The sequence below is a fragment of the Mesoplodon bidens genome (genome assembly GCF_964165515.1).
Source record: "Mesoplodon bidens genome assembly, chromosome: 3".
NCBI classification, from domain to species: domain Eukaryota; kingdom Metazoa; phylum Chordata; class Mammalia; order Artiodactyla; family Ziphiidae; genus Mesoplodon; species Mesoplodon bidens.
Window position 1 is genome coordinate 129890188 of NC_138178.1, and position 27265 is coordinate 129917452.

Below are 27265 nucleotides of genomic sequence, written 5' to 3' on the forward strand. Positions count from 1 at the left end.
CCTATCAACCCCCTGGTCAACTATTAGATTGGAGTTCAGGTCATCTGATAATAAAAGTCGACTTCCCCTTCTTGATGTAAATACATAGAGGGCTCAGTCTTCAGAAATGGAATTGTCTAAGATTCACTTCTTGTTGGACACTTCATTCAAGATAAGCCAAAGGACTCCTTCAAATGCAGGAAAAAAAAAGACAAAATGGTTTATAAATAAAAAAGAAGTTGAATGCTTATAATCTGCTATACGTCTTTTCCAAAATTAGCTTTAACCCCTGCTCGAGTCTGGGGGTCCCTGCAGCCTTCTCTGTGTCTGAATCCTCTTCCAATCTTCTCACACCTGGCGGTGATGACCAGAGTTTCAAGTGGCTGATAACTTTGGGCCTGAAATAGAGAGACATGGTTAGGAGCAAACAACTTAGTTTTTTGCACTAAAGAGTCAATTCCAGAAAAGAAAATTGAAAAGCTGCTTTCCCCCCCTTTTTACCTTAGTGTGGCATGAAAGGTCTTTCTTGATCAGGTCCTTGCCTCTGTCTAAGTCTCATCAGCTGTCATTCTCTCCTACCCTCCAGCTCCCATAAGCTCTAGCCCCTCTGGGCCGTGCTGCTGCTCACTCCTTGCCTTTGTACATCCTCTTCCCTCAAAACAAGTTACCTTTTTGACTGCAAAAGGGTGTGTCTGTGTGTCTGTTTATTGCTTGTTTTCCCTCAAGGGCCTTTTAAACTTCATGAAGTAGAAGCTTAGTCTGTCTTGCTCACTGTTGTCTCTCCAGTGTCTGAAAGCAAATGGGACTGGATCCGAGAGGGTGTTAAAATAAAAGTTTTGATTATTACTAGAAGGCAACGAGGACCCACTAAAAGATTCTAAGCATTAAACTGTTATGGACAGGTTTTTGTTTTAGAAAATCAGTATTATTGATGTGTGGGGGAATGGATTGGAGAAGGCAAGACTGGACCTAAGAAATCAGACAATTAGAGTAAAGCAAAAATGATGAGGGCCTGATTGGAGGCAGCATCAGTGGGGTTGGGAGAAGATGAGGGATTTGAGAGAGACATGAGAGAGAACAGCAGGAATCAATGAACTACTGGATGTTGTAACTTCAGTGAGAGGGAGTAAAGGATAAGTCCAGGTTTCTGGCTTCAAGATTCCGTGGCTGCTGGTGAGGTCTGGAACTATCACACAGTATTACCGTTGTATGTTTCCCTGTGGATCACTCCCAAAGAGTCGTAAAGGAACCTTGCTAAAAGTCTTTGCATTAGCAGTGTTAGAAGAGCACCTATTATGTAGGAGGCATATAATAATTAAATGAATGAATGAATACACTGAAAATACTAAACAGTTTGTATGATCAAGACGGCGAGGAAAGCAAGAGGTAACTGGCTTCTCAGTTGCTTTTTGCCTATTGTACAACTAGGAGGCTGACAATAAAGTTTATTTGAGCGTCAACGTGCCCCGACGTGGCCCCGCCTTCCCAGCCGGAGCCGCGATTGGTGGGCATTGGCCAGCGGCGGCCGTTCCTAAGCCACGATTGGCTAAGGCCGCCGTCATTTCGGAGCGCCCGGCGCCCGCCCGCCCGCTCTCTCGCCGCGTCGCCGGTGTCTGGGCCGCTCGCTCCTCCTCGCCTCTCCTCTCCCGGCCGCAGCCCGGGGGACCGGAGCGAGCAGCGGGCACCATGTTCCGACGCAAGCTGACGGCCCTCGACTACCACAACCCTGCCGGCTTCAACTGCAAAGGTGAGGAGGCGGTCCCGGGCCCGCCGTGCGTCAGTGACCCCCCCCCTTCCCCGCCGCCCGGCCTCCGTTCTCTCAGCGCCGGCACCTGGGCTCCCCACCCGGACCGTCCGCGGCCTTGTCTCCCCCGGACTCCTCTCCTCCCGGCCGCCAAGCACCTCTGCTTTCTGCCTTCCTTCCCCGGCTTCGGAGCCCCGTCACCCGCTCTTGCCTCGGCATCAGCACTTTCTGCACTTGCTGAACTCCAGACCCCACGCCCACCCCCCTCGCCCGCACCCTCAGCGCTCTAGAGGGAAAGTCTTCGCTTTTTGACGTAGCCCTTCAGCCCCGTGGTTCCCGGGTGATTGGGCGATACCGTGAGCACCTGCTGTGGGCCAGCACAGTGCTGGAATCCGAGGAAGATGCTGAGTAACTTGAAGACTCGTTCACTGCCTCTTGGGAACTAAGGGGTGGGGAGGGGGCAGTGGGAGCCCATCCGGCAGTTTGAACTCGAGATAGAACGAAGTCCAGGACTGACAGTGTCGGGGCAAGCGCGTATAGGAACGAACTAATGACAGTGTGCGAGTCGTGCAAAAAAAGTTAATAGCAGACGAGCGGGGCGGTTGAATTGTAAATACAAAGGTATTTGGGATTTCACAGCATTAAAATTGTAAAAAGTATTAACATTGCTACCCACTGCTACTCACCTACTACCCACTATTCATTTTCTTCCAGAGTTCTTGGCCTGTGGTAGACTAATAAGTTTGAAAGTGATGAAGCACAACCTGGGATGTTCAGACCATTGTATAAGTCTCAAGACTTCATAAGGGAGGCCTGAATTTGAATTCAAGCTTGAATTTCGTAATTGAAAATAATTTCCAAGCAGGATAGCAGTGTTTTGTTGATCTGCTGTAGAAGCATGTCAATTTATAGAATCTTGTTTTTTTTTTTTTTTTTTTTTAAGAAGATGTTGGGGGTAGGAGGTTTTTTTATTAATTAATTAATTTATTTTTGCTGTGTTGCGTCTTCATTTCTGTGTGAGGGCTTTCTCTAGTTGTGGCAAGCGGGGGCCACTCTTCATCGCGGTGCGCGGGCCTCTCACTATCGCGGCCTCTTGTTGCGGAGCACAGGCTCCAGACGCGCAGGCTCAGTAGTCGTGGCTCACGGGCCTAGTTGCTCCGCGGCATGTGGGATCCTCCCAGACCAGGGCTCGAACCCGTGTCCCCTGCATTAGCAGGCAGATTCTCAACCACTGCGCCACCAGGGAAGCCCAGAATCTTGTTTTTCTGCTTTGCCTTTTATGTAACAAAAAAGGTTCAGTGGTAGTAGAGCTTAGATCTGAATTTGAATCTTTGAGCCTCAGGTTTTTTCACTGGTAAAATCGGGATATTACCTACCTCGAAACGGTGTGGGAGGATTAAATGAAACAACATCTGTTCTTTTTCATGAATGCCTTTAATGTGCCATAACAGTAAATGACAATGGTAGTCAGTATTTTCTTTCTGTTTGCCATTTAGTTTCTTGTACATTATGATTGCTGTAAATTTAACCTGGCCCAGTCCTTCCTCTTCCTCTTCCCCATAGGAACTGGAATAATAACTGACACTTAAATAGCAAAACTGTGTGCTAGACACTATTTTGATCCTTAAATATTTTATTTAATCTTCATAACAACCCTATGAGGTAAGTCTTACTATTACTCCCCATTTTGTAACTCAAGAATCTGAGGCCTGGAAAATTTAGGTAATTAGCCCAAGTTCACACAACCACTAAATGTCTGGAATCAATTTGAATTCAGGCCAGGATATGAACATAAGTTAATCCAAAGTCTGCACTTTCAACTCCTACTTCAAGCAGCTCAAGTAACTTATAATTTTGGAGTTAAAAAAAAAAATTCCACAAGACTGTTTGTGAAGGAAGTGTTTTACCTGTTACCTAGTGCTTCTCGTGATTTATATGGTGTTTTTATTGCAGATGAAACAGAATTTAGAAACTTTATTGTTTGGCTCGAAGACCAGAAAATCAGACACTACAAGATTGAAGACAGAGGTAATTTAAGAAACATCCACAGCAGTGACTGGCCCAAGTTCTTTGAAAAGGTAATGAATTAGAAAGTAAAATAAAACGTACAGAGAGCTTGTCTAAAAATTATATAAAGACAGGCAGGTTTAAAATTACTGTGTTCTTTTAAAATAAATAAAACTAATAATAATCAGTGTTAGAAAAGCTAGACTTCAGGGATTTTACTTTTTTCTTGCCATACTTTTTTGTTTTTAAAGCAGATTATATTATCTCTTCCTACCAAGCATTCAGTATTAGATAGAAATAGTATGGTGAATCATTAGGCATGAGGGTGGAGGGGAGTATAGGGTAGGCTGAGGAGAGAGGAAAGCTCATGTGCCATAAAGAGTTTGAACTTGACCCAACTGGGGAGGTATCACAGTTTTAGGTGATATGACTGGACTAGTCTTCCCACTCCTCACCTTTCCCAACCAATCCCTGGTTTCTCGAAACTGTCAGCTTTAAGCTTATGTAGCTGGAGAGGAGGCACTTATCCCCAGTACTTAGATGTGTGCCTGACATACAATAGACCTGTTTGTTTCATGAATTTATATATTTGTGTGTGTTTATTTGTATACATATATGTGTATGTATGTAAATGAATGATACATGAATATTCATTTCTGCATTTTCTCTATAGCAAAACTTACTCTGTATTCACATCCTTTAGGGCCCTATACCTGACTTGCCCGCTGCCCATTGAAAACTAACTTTATAGACTATTAACTAATGAAGGTAATGGCACAAGTAGACACTCAAAAAAAAGGAAGAAATAGTTTTGTCCAGAAACACTGAGACTTCTTAAATAAACAGTGACACATATTCTCTAAATACTAAAAATGGCAAAAATCAGAATTTTTACATTACATTAAAAACATAGCAGAGAAACAGAGTATTATATTAAAATAAGACATTATTGACACGTTGAAAACTAAGATTATGTCTTGTTTTTGCTTATTTTTAACATACACAGTTGTCCCTAGTTATGTACAATAGAAATAATCCTAAAAAGATCTGCGTGTATTATCTTATTTTTGTGGCTGGAATAACTTTCCTGTTGACCTAGTTTAATTTTAGTAATGTTTTTGCAGAAAACAGAGTTGTTTTCAAATTAGAGTAAAAATTACATTTTACAGTATCATTATTTACATTAAACATTTTTATTGGCTCTATTACTTTGATGAGATCTCTTCCTTTAAGAATATGAAAAGTAATGGTCACTTCGGCAGCACATATACTAAAATTGGAACAACGATATAGAGAGGATTAGCATGGCCACTGTGCAAGGCTGACACGCAAATTTGTGAAGTGTTCCATATTTTTAATTGAGTTATTTGTAGTGAGGTGGATGGACCTAGAGACTGTCATACAGAGTGCGGTAGGTCAGAAGGGGAAAAACAAATACCATATGCTAACACATATATATGGAATCTAAAAAAAAAAAAAAAAAAAGAGGTTCTGATGAACCTAGGGGCAGGACAGGAATAAAGACACAGACGTAGAGAATGGACTTGAGGACACGGGGAGGGGGAAGGGGAAGCTGGGACGAAGTGAGAGAGTGGCATGGACATATATACACTACCAAATGTAAAATAGAGAGCTAGTGGGAAGCAGCCGCATAGCACAGGGAGATCAGCTCAGTGCTTTGTGACCACCTAGAGGGGTGGGATAGGGAGGGTGGGAGGGAGATGCAAGAGGGAGGGGATATGGGGGTATATGTATACGTAGAGCTGATTCACTTTGTTGTATAGCAGAAACTAACACAACATTGTAAAGCAGTTATAGTCCAATAAAAATGTTAAATAAAAAAAGAATATGGGGCCTCCCTGGTGGCGCAGTGGTTGAGAGTCCGCCTGCCGATGCAGGGGATACGGGTTCGTGCCCCGGTCTGGGAGGATCCCATATGCCGCGGAGCGGCTGGGCCCGTGAGCCACGGCCGCTGGGCCTGCGCATCCGGAGCCTGTGCTCCGCAACGGGAGAGGCCACAAGAGTGAGAGGCCCGCATACCGCAAAAAGAAAAAAAAAAAAAAAAAAAAAAAAAAGAATATGAAAAGTGACTAAATTTTCATTTACTGGTGTTTAGGTACCTAAGTTTCTAGTTTTATGAATTAGAGGATTGTGTAAGTTACATACTGCCTCTGACAATGGGCAAGTTTATTAACCATTCTGTGGCTCAATATTGTTATCAATAAATGGGGATAACAGTGGTATGTATTGTTATTGAAATATACCTATGTACCTTTTCACAGAGGTGCCTGGCCCATAGCAAGTGTTATATGTTTATTAATTTCCCTGCCTCTACTACTATTATTGCTACTACTGGATTATTTTCCTTTGCCCTTCAAGAGTATTTTTGAAAATTTTGATAGGCTTCTTAAGACTTTGAAATATATTATTAGGATTTTATATTTCTTATATTACATCTTATGATGGCCCACTCACGTGTACAAGACAATACAGAGTTCCACATGTGGAAGGGTATTGAAGAATATAAAAAACTTTCTGATGAAAAACACCCAGAAATGACAGTAAAGTAGTATAACCTAAAGATAAATATATTGGAACTTACACTGATATTATCTTTCAAGGTGGTTTCTTTGGAATGATGATGTCATTGCCTAAAGCATATTTGGAACTTCTTTTGGAATTACTTTTAGATCAGGAGACATCTTTTGAATATCCTTAATATTGACAGTTTTTTTATACTTTGAACATGGATTTGCTTTTTGCATCATGACTAAATCTTATGAATGAGGTGCTTTTTTTTAAAGCAGGGGGATAAAATTTTTGGTTAGAAAGTATGTTACGGCTAAAAAGTGCTGATTAATTAATTATCCCCCAAAGGATTTCCAAAAAGGAGTTCCAGAAGTTTTGAGTAACGTCATTGTTGGTGGAATTAGATTTTAAGTTCCTAAGAGACTTATTTTAAGGACATACTCATTTGAATATGCAGCTTCTGACATTTATTCAAACGCTTGTATGTCACATGGCTTACTCTATTCAGAAGCATTTCCACGATATGAAAGCTAAGGTTTAGATAATAATTGGTTTTGTTTTGTTTTGTTTGGGGTTTTTGGTATATCCTCCTTTTTAAAGTCCTTTTTATTTACCTGCTCTGTGTGTATTGAGACCTGGAATCAGAAAGTTTAGATTCAGCTTCCCAATTTAAGTCATATAACTGTCAGCAAGTGTTGACTTCTAGGCTTCAGTTTTCTCATCTACAAAATGAAGTTATTCTACATCAGTGGTGCCCTATCTGGAATCTGCAAAAGTAAAAATTTCAAAAAGCATGATGGGCCTACTTCATTTTTTTTCCCTGAGTGGTACACTTAAGTGTTTCCTTCCTTTGGGTTATATAATTGCATCAAAGGTTTAGTAATGTAAATGTTACAAGAAATTCTTAGAGATCCAAACTAAGGTCTCTTTCAACTCTACCATTTTTTTATTTTGTGACTTTATAGTAATAATGAAACCAGACTTTTTATTCCCCTCACAGTATCTCAGAGATGTCAACTGTCCTTTCAAGATTCAAGATCGACCAGAAGCAATCGACTGGCTTCTTGGTTTAGCTGTTAGACTTGAATATGGAGATAATGGTATGTTTTGTGGGGAATGTGTGTTTTCAAGAGAGAGAGAGGAAAGGTGGGAAAGGAGTGTAAAAATGTAGGGAACTTGCCAGTTTGTCTTACATTGTTTTACCTTTGGTTCATTTTAAGTTTTGTACATCCTCATCTCACTTTACAGCATCTGTTTAAAAATTTACTTTTTGTAATTATTCTTCTGTATCCAGCTCCCAAATTGTCTAAGAAAGAATTTTCTTTTCTAAAATTAGAGTCGCCTTACTATCATAAGATATTAAAAGTACTGGTTTCCATTGGTATTTAGATTTTTCTTTTAGAATTTGAAGGTGATGTCTTCTGAAGAAGAAGGCTAATTGAATGTCTTCTCACAATGTCACATTACTTTGGTGAATTTGCCATCTTTCAGTCTGTACCTTAGCCTTTCAAGTTCGCTTGTTGCTGCTGTCCCAGAATTGATAGGATTTCAAGTGTTGGTTGCAGCAGGTAATTTCACAAGAGACTGAAATATACATCTAATGCAAATGTGCACTATAGGCCAAAATATATTTATTATTAATGTTTAATGTTATTTTATTACAGTTACTTGTATCATTGGAAGGTTTTGAATGTTAGTACCTATAGTAAAAATAGTTTTCCAATAAACTGTTTTCTCTCAGGCCATTTCATTTTGAAAGGCCTGCTAACATCTGAATGTAATATCTGATTATCTTACTTTACCTCCATCCTCTGCATTTATGTTGTTCTCTTTCATGGGACTGTCAGTTCCAGTCCTCTTAATCATTTACGTTTGAAGCCTTTTTAATGTCTTTGGCCTCTCCCTTTTCCCCTCATGCTGTTCCATCTGTTTTTCCCTTGTCATATCTTTCCTTCTCCATCCTCACTGCTGTCGCCCTAATTCAAGCTCTTGCCACTTTTTCCTGAGATTATTGGAATGTCTTTCATACTAGTCTCCGATCTATGTCACCCTCTAGTCTCATCCACATGGCCCACCAAGCTAAATTTTTGAAACATAAATGTTTTAGAATGCTGTACTTTGTTTCCAAACGATAGTTCCTTTTATATATTCAGAAACCATTGCTTTCCTATTTAACCCTATAGCTTTTTAAGTCATTCGCCACTTTCCATTTTGCTTATGTCTTACTTGCACCACTAAATTGTAAGCTGATACTCAGCTTTGTTTCCTACATGGTACCTCTGTTAGTTTCCTGTTGCTGCTGTAACAAATTACCACAAACTCAGTGACTTAAAAGACTGTTTATTATCTTACAGTTTTGGAGGTCAGAAGTCCAACATCTGTATTAGGACTGAAGTCAATTTGTCAACTGGGTTGGTTCCTTTTGGAGGTTCTAGGGGAAGATCCATTTCTTTGTCTTTTCCATCTTCTAGAGGCTGCCTGCATTCTGTGACTCTGGCCCCTTTATCTTCAAATCTAGCAGCATATCATCTTCTAAGCTCTCTGTGATTCTGCTTTCATTGTCACATCTTCTCTGACTCTGACCTTCCTGCCTCCCTCTTATAAGGATGCTTTGATTACATTGGGCCCACCTAGGTAATCCAGGATAACCCCCATACCCCCAGTTTCAAGGTCCTTAATTTAATCACATCCACAAAGTCCCTTTTGCCATGTAAGATACCATATTCATAAGTTCCAGGGATTGGAATATGGACATTTTTTTGCGGGGGAGGGAGCAGTCATGATTCTTTCTGCCACAGTACCTGACATAGCTTCTTGTGTACAGTAGATGTGCTTATCAACTATAAATGCTTGGTAAGTTCAATATATGAATGTTTATACATACTGGTGTGGAGCACCAGCCAGCTGTTTTTTTTGCTGGTTCTTCAAACTTAAGTTTCAGATGCCTTATGGCAGAAATCTTAAGGAAAGCTCAAAGACTTTTTCTTTACTATGGAGCCTTTAGCAAAATCTACCTGTTCTGGTCTGAGTTGGTAGGAACTCTGTTAGTTAGTTTGCAACAAAGTATTCTCCAGCTTTTCAAGTGTTTTTCAGCTATTCCCACATAAAATTATAGTCGCATCTCAATTTATTTCTATTTTACCCTTATTTAGTCCATTTGTCCCATTTTTTATAATACTTGAACTTAGGTTGCCTAGGTTGTACCAAGAACAGTAGATGCCATATGATTGTGTATCCTTGTAGTTGACTGTAACTGTTAAGTACAGTTACTTCTCAGTGATAGCATGGTCTTTTTTAATGTATTAAAAAACTGAGTTTGCATGAGAAACACTGCCCCTTATCGGTAGGAGGCACTGCTGTGCTTTTATGGTTTTACATTAATAAGTTGCATTCTTCTTGACTTTTAAGTTATTTAAAATTTTTATTCTTATTTGATAAAACCATTGTGAATTTTTATTGTTTGTGCCTTAATGTTTTTTAAAGCCTTTTGCTAGCTTGTCAATTAAGGTGATTAAAATCTGACTTAAATTCTTTTAACTCTTTTGACATAATTTTAGATTTACAGAAAGATTGCAAGGATAGTAAAAAGAATTTTTCCATACTCAGATTCTGCAGATATTATTAACATTTTACTTCATTTGCCTTATCCTTCTCTCTCTATGTATATATACATACTCCTAATTTTTTCTAAACCATTTGACACTAAGTTGTAAATGATTTCTCTTTTACCCTTATGTGCATTTCCTTAAAAAAGTCATTGTCTTACATAGCTACAGTACATTTATCAAAATCAGAAAATTAACTTTGATTCTTTACTGTTATCTGTAGATGAGATTCACATTTCACCATTTGTCTCAGTGTTCCTTATGGCAAAAACAAGCAAACAAAAACCTCCAAAGCAGTCCTGGATCATGTGTTACATTCATTCTCCTTAGTCTCTTTAGTCTCCTACAGTCTGGAATAGTTACTCAGTCGTCATGCTTCAGGACACTGACATTTATTTTGTAGAATGTCCTTCAGTTTGAGTGAGTCTGATGTTTCCTCATGATTAGATTCAGGGTTTGTAGTTTTGTTAAGAGTAACACAGAAGTGATGTTGTGTTCTTTTAAGTGCATCATATCAGGAGGCATGTGTTGGTGATATGCCTGAATACTGGTCATGTTATTCTGATCACTTGGTTAAGCTTTCTTCAGTGTAAAGATTATGTATCTTGTGGAGAGATACGAGATGATTTCTATATGCTTCTCCTCTTCAAACCTTAGCTGTAGTATACATTTGGTGATTTTTGCCTGAGTCAATTATTATGTTGATTATGATGACTAGAAGGTGTTTTTCTAATTCCATCATTCCTTTACATTTTCTACTATAAGGAAGAGCTTTCCCTTCTCACCAGTTTATGTTTGTTTGTTTATTCAGATCAGTGTAGATATGTGGATTCTTATTTTACTCAGTGGGTCTTAATCCTTTTTTGTCATCGTGTATTTTGATGTTTACATTGTTCCAGGTTTGGCCAGTAGCTCCTTTAAGCTAACTCCTGTCTGATTTAAATTTTAATCCTTTTATTTTCCCTTTTCTTTTTTATTAGCAAATCATATAAGCACTATAGCCAAAGATGGCATTTTGGGCATTAAGTTTGGTGAATTACTATTAAATATTTTGATTTGTAAAGTCTTTTAAAATATTATTATTTAGTATTTTTTCAGGTAAGAGTAATAAAATATCCTTTTGGAATTCTACATTTTAAGTCTCCATAAAATAAGTTTAGGTTTGTATATGATGGTGTATTTGAAGTGTTTTTTTTTTTTTTTTTTTTTTTTTTTTGCGGTACGCGGGCCTCTCACTGTTGTGGCCTCTCCTGTTGCGGAGCACAGGCTCTGGACGTTCAGGCTCAGCGGCCGTGGCTCACGGGCCCAGCCGCTCCGCGGCATGTGGGATCTTCCCGGACTGGGGTACAAACCTGTGTCCCCCGCATCGGCAGGCGGACTCTGAACCACTGCGCCACCAGGGAAGCCCTGAAGTGATTTTTTTAGAAAGCAAGGTTTTTGGTTTTGTATACAGCATTCACAAGATTTGCGAAGAAACTTCTTAGTGTGTTTGTATTTAACCTCATGTGACCTATACTTACCCTTCTCCCATTCTTCTACCAAGTTTGACAGGAAGCTGAAAAGCAGGCTTTCTCCTCTAAAATTTAGATAGTGTTTGAAATGTTTTACTCTAAGAAACGTTAATGAAAAGATATTTGTGTCTGATAATCATTTCAGCTTAATTAAAAAGCTAGTCACATTGTCTTCTAGTAAATTTTTTATTATAGCATTTTTTTTTGAATGCTTGAGTTGTCTTATGCTTATAACCAGTTTGGCTCAGTTAAATTCAGTAAATAAGCAACGTTTGTTTTACCTTAAGTTGAAGCTCTACAAATTGTATTTTTGCCTATTTTTACAGCTGAAAAATACAAGGACTTGGTACCGGATAATATAAAAAATGCTGACAATGCAGGTAAAAATGCAGAGCCCTTGATCAATTTGGATGGTAAGTTTATAAATGCATAAAAATGATCATCAACATTTTTGGTTTCTTAAATGTTTTTTACTTCCTAGAATGAAGTCTGGGTTTATTTGGTTTTAGTAGATTAAGAATGTTTCATGCAGACAACATTTGTGTTGATATTTTATTCTCTATGCTGTTTTTTACTGTCAGTTATAGTGTGCTTTCTCCCTCCTCTTGTAGCTGAATATCTGAAACTGAAAATGCTCTTCTTTCATCTGCTCATAGTAACTTGGGGGTTTTGATTTTATTTAATCATGGTGGTGATTGTTTGCCTTCCTGGGTGCAGAAAATATTTTTTCTAATCTAATGGCAGTATGAGACAAGTGTTAAAATTTTTCATTGTTTTAAGTCCCAGATGTCTTTAAGTAATTCTTTCTCCTTTTAAAAGTATTAAGATTCTAATTACTTAGATTATAAAATGTTAAATATTCTTTCACTGACTGATTGTGACCTGTAATTTATGATTTACCCTTATGAATTAATAAGCTGCTTGGATGCTCTAGAGCTGCTGCTTGGAGAAAAGGTTTTGGGAAAACTGTCCATTGAAGGGAATCTGTGTATTAAAATTAATAGCTTTGGGAAGAAAGGTTAATTAATAGTGTTACATAAATGGGCCTTGCAGAGAAAGTTACAGAACAAACCTCATGTGAGTTAATTTAGTCATTTATTGGATTGTTCACTTTGGTTGATTAGTAGGAAAACCATTGATCTCATCAATTTACCTAATTTACCCCATACTGCTTTTGTCAGCAATTTTAGAAATTAAAGAGATTTGTTGTTACTAGAAAATAAAAATATTTTTTTAAGTTTATATGTTTACATATACGTTTGTAATTACATGCTTGCAGAGCTGTAAGTTTCCATTTTTAATCTTTTATAGTAAATAATCCTGATTTTAAGGCTGGTGTAATGGCTTTGGCTAACCTTCTTCAGATTCAGCGTCATGATGATTACCTGGTAATGCTTAAGGTCAGCTTCATATTCTTGATTCTTGACAAAAACTCTGTATATAATTTTAAAAACTTCGTTTTCTAAAAATAACTGTGTTTGATATTTAAATCTATGGTAGAATGAGGAAAATGTTGGAGGAATGTGGGACATAAAGCAGATTTCTTGAATTCATTGGTTTTAGCTTACCTAACTAATATCAAGAGTGTTTACTGGGCTTCCCTGGTGGCGCAGTGGTTGAGAGTCCGCCTGCCGATGCAGGGGACACGGGTTTGTGCCCCGGTCCGGGAAGATCCCACATGCCATGGAGCGGCTGGGCCCGTGAGCCATGGCCTCTGAGCCTGCGCGTCCGGAGCCTGTGCTCCGCAACCGGAGAGGCCACAACAGTGAGAGGCCCGCATACAGGAAAAAAAAAAAAAAGAGTGTTTACTGTGTGCCTGCCACTGTGCTAAATCCTGTGCACAGATGACTCATTCAGTCCTCCCAACAATCCTAGAGGTGGATGCTAGTGTCTTTTTAAAATATGTATATGAAGAAACTGAAACTTAAAGATAATAGATAAATAATGTTCAAGCTGACATAGAAAACGATAGTCAGGATTTTAATCTAGGCACTCGACCTTATGGTCCATTCTTTTCTTCCTTTTTTTTTTTTTGGCCGCATGGCATCTGGGATCTTAGTTCCCAGACCAGAGATCGAACCCACACCCCCTGCATTGGAAGCACAGAGTCCTAACTACTGGACTACCAAGGACGTCCTGGTCCATTTTTTTTCCTATATCACCCCACTTCTGTTTAATCAGTCCTTTTAAATATTTATGGTCTGTATTCATTAAGATTGTGGAAAATGCCAAACTTGTAATGGTGAATTTGGTCAAAAACATACCCCCAAATCTCTTTGAGGAATGAATGTTTCTGTCCTCCAAGCCCCCCATCCTAGATAGGCCACTCAGTTCATACCTTACAGCAGGGAATCTGATGGCCTAAAAGAGGCCTCTTATTTCTGAGTGGGAAAATATACTCATGCTTCAGAAGATTTATGTCAAGTAATTATGATAGTCTAGTGGGGGGAAGGGGAGGGACAGGGGAGTGGTACTTAAGGTACCAGACTTGGAAGTTATTTTAGAAATTATTATTGATTTTATGAGAAATTAAAGAGCTTTAAATTACTTTAAACTGCTTTGCAGGAAATTGAATAATTTCACTCTACCCACAAGAGATCATAATTTATTCTCCTTTTTAGAATTGTATTTATTAAATGACAGTTGTAATATGGGAATACTGTTCTATTCCTAGATTATTATAATTCTGAATCTGAGTGTTAACTCAGATTTTCTCAACTCAGATTGGACGCCAAGAGACAAAAGTTGTTTTTAGTGAAATTTAGCCCTTTCAAAGGCTTGTTCCTTACTCAGGCAATTATAGAAATTGCTTTGGAACAGTTCTACAGTGGTTATGTCAGCTTTAATCGTAAACTGAGTGAGAGGAGAACAGACAATGCTAGCATATTTGGGGTGCTAAAGTACAATATAAGTAAGTTATAATCAAAAGCTTTATAAAATTCTAATCCTAGCATGTTTGTCCTTTTGAGTTATTTTAAGAAGCATTCAAACAATACATGACAATATGGAAAACATCCATATTGCAGCTGCGAGAATCAATACATTAACTGTTTGGCAACTGGACTGTGTAAAATACATTTGCGATCACTGTTAGATTGGTTTAATTCTTTTTCAAATGTAGCATTTGGTTTTTATTAAAAATAATTTTTCAAATTTTCACACTTATCTTGGGGTTGCAACTGTCATCCACTAATTAAAATTCCATTAAAAAATCTTACTTTTTAAGTGTGTGCAGGTGCGTGCATGCATGTGTGTAAAATGCCTTGCTAATGAAAAAAACAATGTGTCCTTTGAAAGATCTGAAAACATTTTACTGTAATAAAGTGAAGAAAGCAGGGACAGTGTGCATGATATGCTACCCTTTGTATCAAAGGTGCATGTTTGTGTGTGTGTGTGTGTGTGTGTGCGCGCGGGCGCACATGCACTTGCATACATCCCTGAGTGTGCTTGTAATTTGATAGAGGCCTTGTGAGTATACACAAGGATCTGGTAGCAATAATTGTTTTCTGAAAGTATGGCTGAAGCTTGGGTAGAAAGGAGACATACTTTTTCGCCATGTATCCTTCTTTATTTAAAAAAATTTTTTAGCACACACAAATTACCTATTCAAAAAATGTAATTGTTATGAACATCATTCCACATTATTAAATATTAGAAGTGAAAACTTTGATTACAGTAGCTATTTTTTTATTTTTAATTTGCTGGGGAATTTGTTAATGAATTTAGATATTTCTAACTTCATCAAATTGGGCATCCTTATTCTGTAGTCTCAGAGAAGAAAAGATAACAAACAGCCGATAAAAAGTAAAAATACTATTTTGGGATTTCTTAGGCAATTCGCATTTTGGTCCAGGAGCGCCTGACACAGGATGCAGTTGCTAAAGCAAATCAAACAAAAGAGGTATGCTGTTTTTTTTAATTTAAATAACTTCTAAATTAATTATTACTGAAAGTTTCTTTTGGTTGTCATGAGTTTGAACTTTGCCTGAGAATGCTTAAGATATTCTGTGTTAGAACTGCCCAGAGAAAGAATAGCTTACTTCAGTGGGATTGAATTTGATTCTGAAGCAAACTGTATCCAGTCATTTTTGAGTGAAAAGTGAACTTCATGTTTATCTCACTTCATTACTTTTAAGAAGCCTCCAATAGCATATCCACGGTCTATCAGTTCAAAACCACCACATGTGCCCAGTTAAAGTTTATTTAAAAGAACTTACACTTGTGAAATTTACTGGGTTATTTTGACTAACTGCTAGAAAACAGGACACACCTTCTCTTTTTTAGTAATTCATTTTCTTTTCTATCTAAGTCTTTATCTTCACCCTTTTGTTTCTTCAGAGAAATCTCAGTTTATTCTATTTCCTAGCATAAATCATAAAAAAGTAACTTGTTAATAAATCCAGGATATTTTTAGATGAACTCTCCAAGAAACCCAAATGCCCCTGAAGTCCTCGACTATGGGTCAGTACAGAGAATGTCCTCAGGGGTTAGCAGCTGCAGGTGTCTGATAATGCCCCTTCCTGCTGCACAGATGGATGTCTTGGGTACAGTCCACATTCTGGACCCTGGTCCTTCTATTGTGCCTCCCTCACCCTCCAATTCCCCAATGTCTTTTGTCCTCTGATCCCATCTTTATCGAAGCCCAACAGTATTAAGGTTATTAATGCCGGGGCAGTGTAGTCTCCTCTGAAAGACACTCAGTTTCTTTTAAAGGTTCTTATTGGCTTCTTAATTATGTATGAATCAGGCCACTGGAAATTGGATTAAAGATCAGCTTATTTCACCCACACTATAGAACAGACAGTAAATTGTTCTGGCATAATAAAATCATTCATCATTCAGCAAAATTATGCCTTTGGTTTGGAAGGCAGTGCAAATAAAGCCATAGCCAAATCTCTTTGCTCTTGTTTGCAAAGTTAAATTCAGTTTATTTTCAATGCTCCAAATAAATCTGAACTTTAATGTCATCTCAAAAGATACTATGCTATAATAATACAGTGGAAGAGTTCTATAGTTGTGTGTTCTTGTTTGCAGTCATTCATAACTAGCATTTGGGGTGTGTGGTCATCTTCAGGGGTGCCTGTTCCTAGGTGGTCTGTTGGCAGATGAAGGGAGAACAGAAACTCTGGTACCAGACTGACATAGAAAGCTACTCAAGTACAATTCTACTCTAGTTTTTTGCTCACAGAATTTTCATACCCATTTGTTTCTTCATGTGTATAATGTATTACTAGTGATTTTAAAGCATTTTGAGTCTGGGTAGATTTGCATTAATAATTAGGCAAGAAGTGAGTAGTGACAGCTTAGCATTTGTAACGTTGCAAGTATAGTGACTTTTTTTTAAAACTGGTAATGATTTTATACAATATAATCAGCAGAAAGTCTAGACTGCCTGTCCTCGTTTTTATTTGATAGTTATTGTGAACTTTATACAGGTTGGCGCCACCATAGTCACCATCTCTGGTATATCTGTATGCAGGTGCTGACTGGTTAGCTAAATGGTTTAGATGCTGTTCATTTTCCTAGATGACTTCAAAGTAACTTTTAAATGAACTGTTGAAAATTAATATATAGATAATCTGGTAAACATCATGCTTGCAGAAAAAAGTTATATATATTTTAGATTTGTGCAATTCATAAAGACAAATTAATGTGCTCCAAAGTAAACTTGCTTGAGGAAAATCATCTTAAAAGTAGTCCTATTTGCCCGGTACACTGCTGCTTACTACAACTAAAACGGTGACAGTAGCAGCCTTGCTCAACCTTGCTTCCATAGCAGTAGTGACAGCACTTCTGCAGAAAAGAGCTATCTGGTCCTAAAGGATTGGGTGTGTTACGGGACTAGCTGCCCACTACACGTAAAGGCCATTCTTTCCTAACTAGTTGTAGTAGGAAAATCTCACTCATAAAAAGGCAAATTTAAAGAGAAAATTCTCAGGCACCTTGCCACTGCAGCTAAAAGGGTTAAAATAACAATGGCTAGCTGCTTTTCAATTTGAGGTGAGAAAATGTGAACGTATAACTATACAGTCTGATTTTTGTCCTTTTTTTTTCCTAAAGGGCTTGCCTGTTGCTTTAGACAAGCATATTCTTGGTTTTGACACAGGAGGTAAGTGATTTTGTTTTAATTCAAACTGTTTTTAGAGCAATAGTGAATATTTGGGGGAAATGAGTGAATATATGCAAACGTTATTGATCAATGCAGTGTTTCTCATGAAACAGATGCAGTTCTTAATGAAGCTGCTCAAATTCTGCGACTGCTGCATATAGAGGAGCTCAGAGAGCTACAGACAAAGATTAATGAAGCCATAGTAGCTGTTCAGGCGATTATTGCTGATCCAAAGACAGACCACAGACTGGGGAAAGTTGGAAGATGAACATTTTAGGATTTCAGCTTCTCACCTACTTAGTACAGTTGGGAACCATGTACGCTTTGGCATGTGTTTGGAAATGTCATGTCTTCAAGGGGAGAATTCCAGAAAATTGACTATGTTCTAGAGATATTTACCATCACTGCATTTTCTTTAATAAAGTTGGGAAGGTGATTTTTTGTTTTTTGACCATGAGTTATGTTTATGTATTTGTATAATTAATTAATCTGCTTCCTCCCTGGTGGTTTAGGTACATGCCACCCCCCGACTTCATTATACATATAGACAATACAGATCCTTAAGTAAGTCATAGGAAAACTTAAAATATTTTATTGGAGTAATCTAGAAAATTTGAGAACTGTTACATCTTTGATATTTATATATAAATGTAGTAATTTCTGTGGGTAGTTCTATAGAGGGACTTACAGGATCAGAAAATACAAACTGAAACATTGTAGCACCTTTTAATATAAATAGAAATGCACTTATGCAGAGGTAAAAAAAAAAAAATAAGTTGGCTCTTTCCCATCAGTTCTGCATAGCCTTCTCTACGTCAAGGTTTATGATCTTTAGGATCGTATTTTCATACTGATCACATGTACTTTAATATCTTGGCCAGGAAGAATCTGTAGCAATAGTCATATTTAGGGTCTTAACGTGCTCTAATTGGTTCTTAGTTCAATTAATTTGATCTTTTAAATATTAATTTGATCTTTTAAATATGACATAAGTGTTTATTAAAAGTTGCTTTAATAAGCAACAAAATTGTTACCTTTTTAAACTTGAAATAACTTTTGTTTTTAAAAATACAGTAGTAAAGATTGAGGTATAAACTTTTCACAAAATATACTTAGTCTTTTTGCACTGAAAATGTTCATCTTATATGTCCAGAACTTCTAATGGCCAATTGCTTTTTCACTTTCTTCACCTTTGTTTGCAGTAAATGTTCTTCAGGGTCCTGATTCCGACTGTAAACTCTCAAGTCCTTTATACCATATTTACTTTCTTCCTGTGGAGGGAGGGGACAGCATGTGAGTATTTTATATCCAGTTTGCCACAGCAAGCCTTTTAAAGAGGAAATATCCTAATAGACCTTTTCTTTGTGTATAGTTAAGCTAGGTAGACTTAAGGTAGTAGAATGGTCACCCCTATGTGTTGGCCATTAGCGTTTCTAGGTCAGAGTGGCTCTCACCGGTGGCAGCAGCAGGCCCAGTGTGGTCAGTTACCAGATCTTTCTCTACCTGGCCGATCCAAAGGAGCCACCTGAGCATGTCCGTTTACCTGTTGGGCAGTAGGGGTAGACTGCAGTTATCCCGTAGAGATGAGATCGCTGCTCTGGGAGATACTCATCAGTAAACTGTCCACTGTCTCTATTTACTGATATAACACCATCCCTGGTAACAGAAAGGAAGAGTGAATTCAGAGGATTTAAGGTTGGATAGAAAAAGCCAGTTTATCAGGAAGAGAAATCTCTGCCAGACTTCTAGAATACATTTTTAAAAGTCATTTTAAATCACATAACTAAGTAAGATACCTCATGGTACCATTTAAAGGTAGTCTTTTATTCTCTGAAGGTCAGATTCAGAGTAATGTGCTTCCTTTTTGGATAGTTTTTTACCAAATAGCTCTGCCATTTTTAAGCTACATGTGAGCAATACCATTAAATTTCTGGGTGATGTAAAAGTATGCTTTTAAAAGCAGTAACACTTGAGTGATGTCTGCTAATGGAGAGAGAATGAAATGAAAACTTCAGCAGGAGGGCTTAATAACTAAAGTTGCTTACTAACATTTGGTACAAGTGGTGTGTCCTCCAAAACAGTTTGCCTTTTCAGGCTTGTCCAGAGTGTGTCAGGCTCACCTTCTCCAGTCGGTGTGGTAGAAGTGATCTGCATAGCTCACAATGCTGAAGGGGTAGTTGAGGTTGTTTTGAATAACACGCCGTCCAGTTCCATCAGGTAGTGTACACTCTAGTTTTTTAGTTCCTTTTAAAACATCAAAGAGGGAAAAGAGATCCTTTCATGCGATGGGAAAAAAAAAATCCTTTACCAAAAATAGCGGCAGGTAAATTCATTCTCAAAGGAAACAAAGGTAGAACTAGAGTATTCTATCCCCATTGCAATAATACAAATTAAAAACTGTAAAATTTTCCTATTCTATTACCAGTCCTCAGTTTGTTTAAGAGCATTCTAGTTTTTAGTGGAATTTAAACTCTTAATCCTTTTTTGGAAGAAAGGATTGCATTGACAGAAATCTGGCTAAGTTTCTCCCAAAGTAGGACATTGGCGATGAAATTATATCAGTGTTAAAGTTTGTATTAGCTCTTAAATTGTTACAAACATAACATTTGGACAACTATTAATACTTGCCCTTTGTAAGCAATGTACAATAATAGCCAAGGCTGCCTTTTAACTAAAACCCTTAATTTTTTTTTTTAAAGACTGTATTATTTTCTAGTTAGGAATAAAAAGTGCCATTTTTCAATGTAAATTTTTAAATAGCTAAACGAGGCAAGAATCTCCAAGTTTCACATTTCTCATGGAACCCTGATTTAAATTTCAAATACTTATTAAAAATATAAATGCAGTATAATGAAACAGCATCTTTTCAGTCAGTTGTGCTAATAATGAAATCACACAACAGAAAGAGAGAACCTGGGAATAGGCAACCCAGATTTATTACTGAAGGAAGCCATCCTGCCACATCGCTTTTCACAGAATGTCCTCAGCACACTAGCATACTGACTGTTAAAGTAACAGATGTTTATAAATGTTATAATACTGGCAAAAAAGGAAAATAACTCCTGTTCATTTATCTAAGCCTGTCGATTCCAACAGTAGGTAATATTTATTTTTAACCTAAAAAGTGTGCCAAGTGCCCATGTGGAGGAAGGGCAAGCAGTACAAAAGTAGGTTGGACATAGTACTAGCCCTCAGACTTACCACCTGATTCAAACACATACATCCAGGACCTCAGGAAATGCATCACAGGAGGCATCACTAAGTGTCCTCTACAAGGAGTAGATCGTTTGCTGTACTCTTACAAATGTAAGCCCGAAGTCCTAAATGGTGGGATTTGGTTTTACTGTGAAACCTGTTAGAGTGCTCACGCTTACTGAACATTGTAGTGTTCTGTATTTGCATTCCATGAGTAGTAGTACCTGCATCTGCCCAGCAGAGCAATTTGGAGAAGGGGTCAAAGGTTAAACCATTGGGTAGTCCGATGTCTTTATTCACTAGAATTCTTCTATTTTCTCCATCTAAAGATGACGATTCAATTTTAGGAGCTTCTCGATTCCAATCTGTCCAGTACAGGTTGCTGTGGATAAATTAAATGGAGAAAGATAAACCTTCCCCAGTGTATAGAACCCAAATTTCAGAACCATCTTTGAGGCTTTTCACTAAGCATTTCTGAGTCAAAAGCACTTCGCTGAAAATGAAAGCTGAAGGTTATCTTTACTGATTTGAAGGTTTCTCTGGAATTTCATTTGGTAGAAGCCCCATTAAATAATGGCAAGAGTTTCTCAAGGTATAGAAATCCTCCCTGATTGTAACAAGTCCTACTGAAACACGGACCAAGTTATACGTCCCAGTTGATGACCTTAGCAATTATCATAGACAGGAAACATTGTCCTTTTGACTGTTGCCACTGTGAAAATGAGGCCAGAGAAATAACATGCCTGGTGTCTGAGTTTTGCTTACTCACCAACTAATGCAGGTAACCTCACTGCAGGTTTAACACTGGGATTTCCTAATGTGTTGCTGGAGGAGACCGACTTCATTCCGGTTGAAGTGCTGTCTCAGGCTTGGCCTGATCGTCTGATCCAAAGTAGCCCCCAGTCTCACTCACATACTCTGAATTCTCTATGTATCACATCACAGGCCTAATAATTTCCTTGTTATCCATTAGTTTACTGTCTTACTTCCTCCTAGTAGAACATAAACTCCATGAAAGGACAGACCTTGTCTTTCCCTAAACAGTACCTGACACCTAGTAGATCCTCAGTGAGTACTATTAACTTAATATATTTTGAACTTTTATGCCCATGTTCTAGACCCTCCCCTACAACTATACTTAGAGCCCAAGGGCTTCAAATGAGGATCTACAGGTAACAGAGGAGAATTAGGGAAGCCCGGCTGACCCTCGGATTGGATCCACAGCGATGGCACGGGGGTTCACCAGGTCCGTGTGGAAGAGGGCCCTGCGCTCAGAGCCGTCCAGCCTGGCCCTCTCTATCTTATCCAGGCCGCTGTCTGTCCAGTACATCGTTCTACGAAAGTGGTCGATGGCAAGTCCTTCGGGACTTATCAGACCTGGAATAAAACAAAGGCAGGGCTGGAGCAACTGCAGCTATGAAAGGTGAACCTGAAGCAGAGAGCTCTGCTTACCGTGTTTGAATAGTTGGGGGAAAAAAAAGTCTTGAGAGTTTCTAAGTCAAAACACACAGAGTCAATAGAGGAACAGATCCTGCGTTAGTTTTTCTGCCACCTCTAGTACCCTCTAGCCTAACAAGACCTCCCAGCCTGATGGCACCAGGCGTCCCCAGGGCTGGGGCCAGGCAGCATCAGCTGTAGCCACACCTTGAATTCTTACTGCAAGCCCTTTCTATTCAGAGTCCTATCAAGAAGGTAGAGGGGAGCCTTGGGCATGAAAGAGACAAATAACTTGGACTTGGTAGAACGAAATGGAATGGGAATTGTCTTCTGGGTGAAGCTGCTGACCTGAGTTAATGATGGTCTCGGGCTCTGCTCCCGATTCCAGACGGGCACGGCTAATTGTCCGTCCAGCAACGTCTGTCCAGTACACCATCCTCTCCCGGCAGTCGTAATCAATTCCCACGACTATGGAGCCCTTTGTGACCAAGACACAGAATTGGAAGAATTAGGATTCCTTGCATTTCCCCCGACTTCATGCTCGGCTGCCTCACTCATGCATGGCTGCAGCGAACAACCCTGCATCACATGGTTTTATGGCAGCCAAGCACAGTGGTTAGCTGTGTTGGTGATGGAGGCCAACTTCCCGGGGCAGAGCCAGGCTTGGCCACTTGCTAGCTGTGTGACTTTGGTACTGAACTTCTATATGCCTTTGTCTCCTCATTTGCCAAATGAAGATAACAATACCTACTTCACGTGGCTGCTATAAACATTAATACCATAATTGCTTATAAAATATCCTAATCAGTAATTAATATACTGTAAGCTCTCAATAAGCACTATTAGTGGTAAAAACAGAAGGGACTTCATGAAAAGATTAGCCCCTTCAGTGATTAGAGGACAAATGCTAGTCTCAGCGAAGTCAGTCTTTTAATATTTCACTGGACAAAAACTGTGACTCTTTCAAACGTTATCAGCACTTTTTCAAAAAGCCTTTCTAAAATTTGCCAATATATAACAAAATCTCCCCTCCCCTCCCCTGTGAGATCTTTCTGCTATCTGAGGTGCAGTCACCCTTACCCCCATCTCTGCCTCTTACTCCAAGGCAATCATTTAGTTGTACTCTTGTGTAAAAGAAGGTATACAACTTGATGGGTTAAGGAACTGGGGAATAGTGGTCACCTGACCTCTGGCTAGGGAGCTCTCCCCTCCTTCCTTATTACTAAATAAATGATGCAGTCTTCTTTTAAATGCCGAGTCTGTGATATTCCTTTCCAAACCTCTGCACAGAAGTTGCTTCATTCAATTTCCAACCCAGAGTCCTGCTCTGAGAAGCCTGGCAGATGTGCAGAGGCAACATGCAGGGGCCACCCAGCTGTCCCTGAGGTCATGCAAGCTCCCTGCTTGCCTAACAGCCTCCTGGGGCTGTCCTGAACTTATGCCTCTGGGGGAGGAGTCAGTACAAGAAACTACAAGGCAGGATTAAGAGTGGGCAGTTTTTATATGGGAGGATCTGAAGGTCAAGTACAAGTTTAAAATTTAAAGTCATCTGTCTCAGGCACGGGTGCACGGGCCTCCATTAACCCAGGGAATCATGGGATCCATTAACTCATGTAAATGATTTCAAGGTTTCTTGGAGGAAAAAGTCCCAGTTTAAGTTTCCACAAGACGTGCTTAGAACCCATATTCCATTGCTCTTTCAGTTCCACCACCATTACCATCAACAACCCTGCCCTCATCAGAGGCAAGTTCAGAAATGCAGTGAAGCCACCTGACTTTGCTAGAATAAATGGACAGTTAGCTTGAGGTGATGACAATTTTCTCTTTTAGAGAAACTTTACCAAACAGCGAGTGTTTGGAAACACATACACAACTCACATCTTGAAAAAAAAAACCCACATTGTTTTCTGAACACCGGCTACTTCTAAACTTTTTTGGACCAGATAAGAGGTTATTCATTAACAGAAGTAAATGTAAACGTGGACGCTGTATTATTCTTTCTCATAGATGAGCAAATACCTGGAGCGTGAAGTTTAGAAATGGAATTAGGCGATTTTCCATTGTGTCAGTGCCTTTCTGGTGAACTCCCTTCTCTTTTTAACATTTTAGAGAAGAAATCCCTTCTCCAAAATGGAGTGCCTTGACCATAGGGAGGCTGCTGGCTCAGGAAGCAGCCAGCATCCCCTGGGGAAAGCCCTGTCCGTTCCTTTCCATGATCACACGCTCCCCAAAGTTTCATCTATGACGGAGTCAGAGAAGATAAGAGGCTGGTCGACAGAACCGAATGGGAGGGCAGAGGGCTGCAGCGATGAGGCCGTCATTAGTTGGCTTTCAGGATCTCTGCAGAGATGTCTATGGCTTAAAGAGAATGCTGGGGACTTGGGTTTACCTTCTGTCATTTTCCCTTGATCCCCACATGCCCCCTCAATATGCTGACAACTCTGAAATTCCCTTACCACATATCCGAAACCCCATGAGCCAACTGGGGATAGCGGCCTTGGTCAGTCAGACGTGACTCCCAGCCACAGAGATCCCCCTCCTCTTCTGTGTGTCAGGCTCCCAAAGACCGAAGCCCAGAAACCTTCCAGGATCCCCCTCCACCTCAGGCCTTGCCCAGATCTGGAAACCCGATGCAGACCCGCCCCCCTGGGGAGAAATCCACTTTACATGCAGCGACAGCAGGGTCTTGGCTGTGTCCTTCTGAAGCCTGGTACCATTGAGGGGCAAGTGGCCGATCTGCTGGCCCTGGGCATAGAGCAGGAAGGTGCCCACAGGTGGAGGGGTCACGTCGGGTCGGGGCGTGGGCCGGGCTGTGGGCGGAGCAAGCGTGGGTATACCTGCCGTGGGGAAGAGGAGGGTATGAGTAGCAGAGAGGGAAGGAAACGGGGTGGGTTGGGGGAGGGGAAGAGAAGTTACTTTCCCGCATACCAGAGCCTCCAGAAACATCAAAAGTTTTCACCGTGGGCAGATGTGCTCCAGATGTTCCTTAAAAGAAATTCTAATTTCTAGGGTTTTTTCCCAAAGATCAATTATGTAAATCACTGCCAATTACTGGGGAGGAAGACAACAAAACATTCCCCTCAGAACAAAGGAGAAAGTTTTCTTTTTCTTTTTTTAAGGGAAAAACTCCAGAGCCAGTGTTGTGTCAGCTTCTCTCTGGGGCCCCAGGGTGACACGTGTCCCCTTTCACCCTGGGCTCAGAGTAGGGGAAGGGAGGAGAAACTGCATATCGAATTTAGTTCCAGATGTTCTAATTACAGAAACTGTTAATGACAAAACCAAATGTTAAATCTGAATCGGGATCTGGGGCAGACCAGGTTATAAATCAACACGGCTTATCAGCGACTTCTTCTCTTGGACCTGTTCACCCCTCATTCCCCCACCTGCACCCGCAGCTGGCAGCTTTCCTTCAGGGACACCTCAGATGCTGCCCCTGGGTGCTTACATGCAGGGGTGATGCCTGGCTGGGAGCGGGTGCCTGGCACCTCTCTGCCATCCTGGTCCACACACCAGCAGAAGTCACTCTTCCCGTGGCACTGCATGGGCACGAAGTAGCCCAGGTCATCGCACTGGGGCACGTACTGGTCGTCCCTTGGTGTGCCACCGTAGTGCTCCAGCAGGCTTTCCCTCCAGCGCTCACAGACGGTCCGGGGCCTCTGGGTGGGCTCTGAGCAGGTGGGGACAAAAAGCCTTTGATTGTGAACCAAGGACGGAATGTAGCATGTGGCTCAAGATCCCCACTCCTGGCCTCTTGGCCGCCTTCCTCCTCGTGTCCATTAACGATGCCTCAGCCAAGCCCCTGGATGCTGGCCCTGAGTAGCGAAGTGCTCTAAGAAGTTCTCCACAGGAATCAGGAGGAGGGGTCGTCCTGATGCTCCTGTCTCCCTAGGCCAGAAGGATTGTCATCAAGGCCCAGCCACATCAGGAGAGAACAAGAGGAGGTAACATCCGGGGTGCAAGGCTCGCTCAGCCTGGGAAGGGGCGTCTAACAGTCCTTGGGGACTCAGGGCCTACATGATGCTTAAAGCCAATATTTATTCTTTCTTGTTTCAAACTCCAGGACTTGCGTCTGAGAGGGCTGACACTGGCCAGCGTGTCTTAGAAAGTATTACTGAATGCCCTACTTACGTGGCCCTGAGTATCTGTCCATTGGAAAACTATATTGAGTAAAAGTAAAACCTACTGTAATTAGTATGTGTGAGCGTAGGAAAGTTGGTGGCAAACAACTTGATACTGACTGTGAGACACTCCAGCTCCGTGAAGTCCTTTGGCCGCCCTGCTCTGGGCTTATCTCAAAGCTGAACCTTCTGGAGGCTCCAGCTTCCCACCATGTTGCTCTATCTCCTCCTTTCTCCAGCTTCCTTCCCCATCCTTCCCCCTGCCCCCCATGCCCATACCCCGCTTCCTCACCACTATGCTTAAACTCCTGTTAGCTGCCCTTGCAGAGCAGTTTCTCTGCCTGCAATTTTTTCCCAGACTGCTTCCACAGGGCTGCCAAGGCTCTGTCCCAAACACGGCGGTTCTCTGAGAGGACTGCTTCAGGCAGTTTAACTTGTACAGCCTCCTAAGATAGGATTACCTAAAGGAACTTAAGTAGAAGGTATTTCTTCATTAATTCCTGCAATTCATGCCTATGGTCTGTAGAATCATACAGCCAAGTACCTACTTATACCACCATGTGGATGTGTAACAGAGATCTCGGAGGAGAACAAAAACTGGGCTTTCCCCCATCAAAGCTGCTCTTCCCTAGACTTTTCCATGTCAGTAGACAGCACCTCCATTCTTTCCATTGCTCAGGCCCAGTCATCCCTGACTCCCTTCTCTCACTGTCCACGTCTGATATGTCAAAAAAATGTCAGCTGTGTATCTTCACATCTCACCACACCCACCCCTGTCATCTTATGCCAGGATTACTACGACAGCCTTCTTACTGGTTTCCCTGCTTCCATCATCTTTCCTGCCCACCCTTTCCACCACCCCACTGTAAACTCAACTAGCAGCCAGAAAGAGTCCCTTTAAAAAAACTCATTTCATGTCACTCCTTTGGTCAAAACCTCCAATGGCTTCAAAGAACAGTTGGAAACATTACATTTGGGTTCCAGCACCTACACTTCCCCTAGGAAAGGATGGTGAATAAAATCTTCAGAGC

At 40.2% G+C, this 27265-nt stretch overlaps 2 protein-coding genes across 3 annotated transcripts in view; one reads left to right on the top strand and one right to left on the bottom strand.

Moving 5' to 3' along the window:
- Window positions 1-1553: 1553 nt before the first annotated feature.
- Window positions 1554-17935, top strand: RTRAF (RNA transcription, translation and transport factor). The gene is made up of 8 exons (XM_081229078.1): window positions 1554-1726; window positions 3677-3801; window positions 7260-7359; window positions 11702-11788; window positions 12687-12775; window positions 15208-15276; window positions 17436-17484; window positions 17598-17935. The coding sequence occupies exons 1-8, from the start codon at window positions 1666-1668 to the stop codon at window positions 17750-17752; spliced, it is 735 nt and encodes a 244-aa protein (XP_081085204.1). The 5' UTR covers window positions 1554-1665; the 3' UTR covers window positions 17753-17935.
- A 125-nt stretch (window positions 17936-18060) lies between these two features.
- The window catches only part of NID2 (nidogen 2), a 78541-nt gene continuing 69336 nt past the window's right edge, over window positions 18061-27265 (bottom strand). For both annotated transcript variants that reach the window (XM_081229077.1, XM_081229076.1), the window contains 8 exons: window positions 25562-25783; window positions 24784-24953; window positions 22465-22594; window positions 21885-22056; window positions 20904-21061; window positions 19605-19728; window positions 19028-19140; window positions 18061-18755 (listed from right to left, as the gene is read on the bottom strand). In XM_081229077.1, coding sequence (XP_081085203.1) covers window positions 18745-18755; window positions 19028-19140; window positions 19605-19728; window positions 20904-21061; window positions 21885-22056; window positions 22465-22594; window positions 24784-24953; window positions 25562-25783 — 1100 coding nt within the window. In that variant the 3' untranslated portion in view covers window positions 18061-18744. The remainder of the gene's footprint in view (window positions 18756-19027; window positions 19141-19604; window positions 19729-20903; window positions 21062-21884; window positions 22057-22464; window positions 22595-24783; window positions 24954-25561; window positions 25784-27265) is intronic.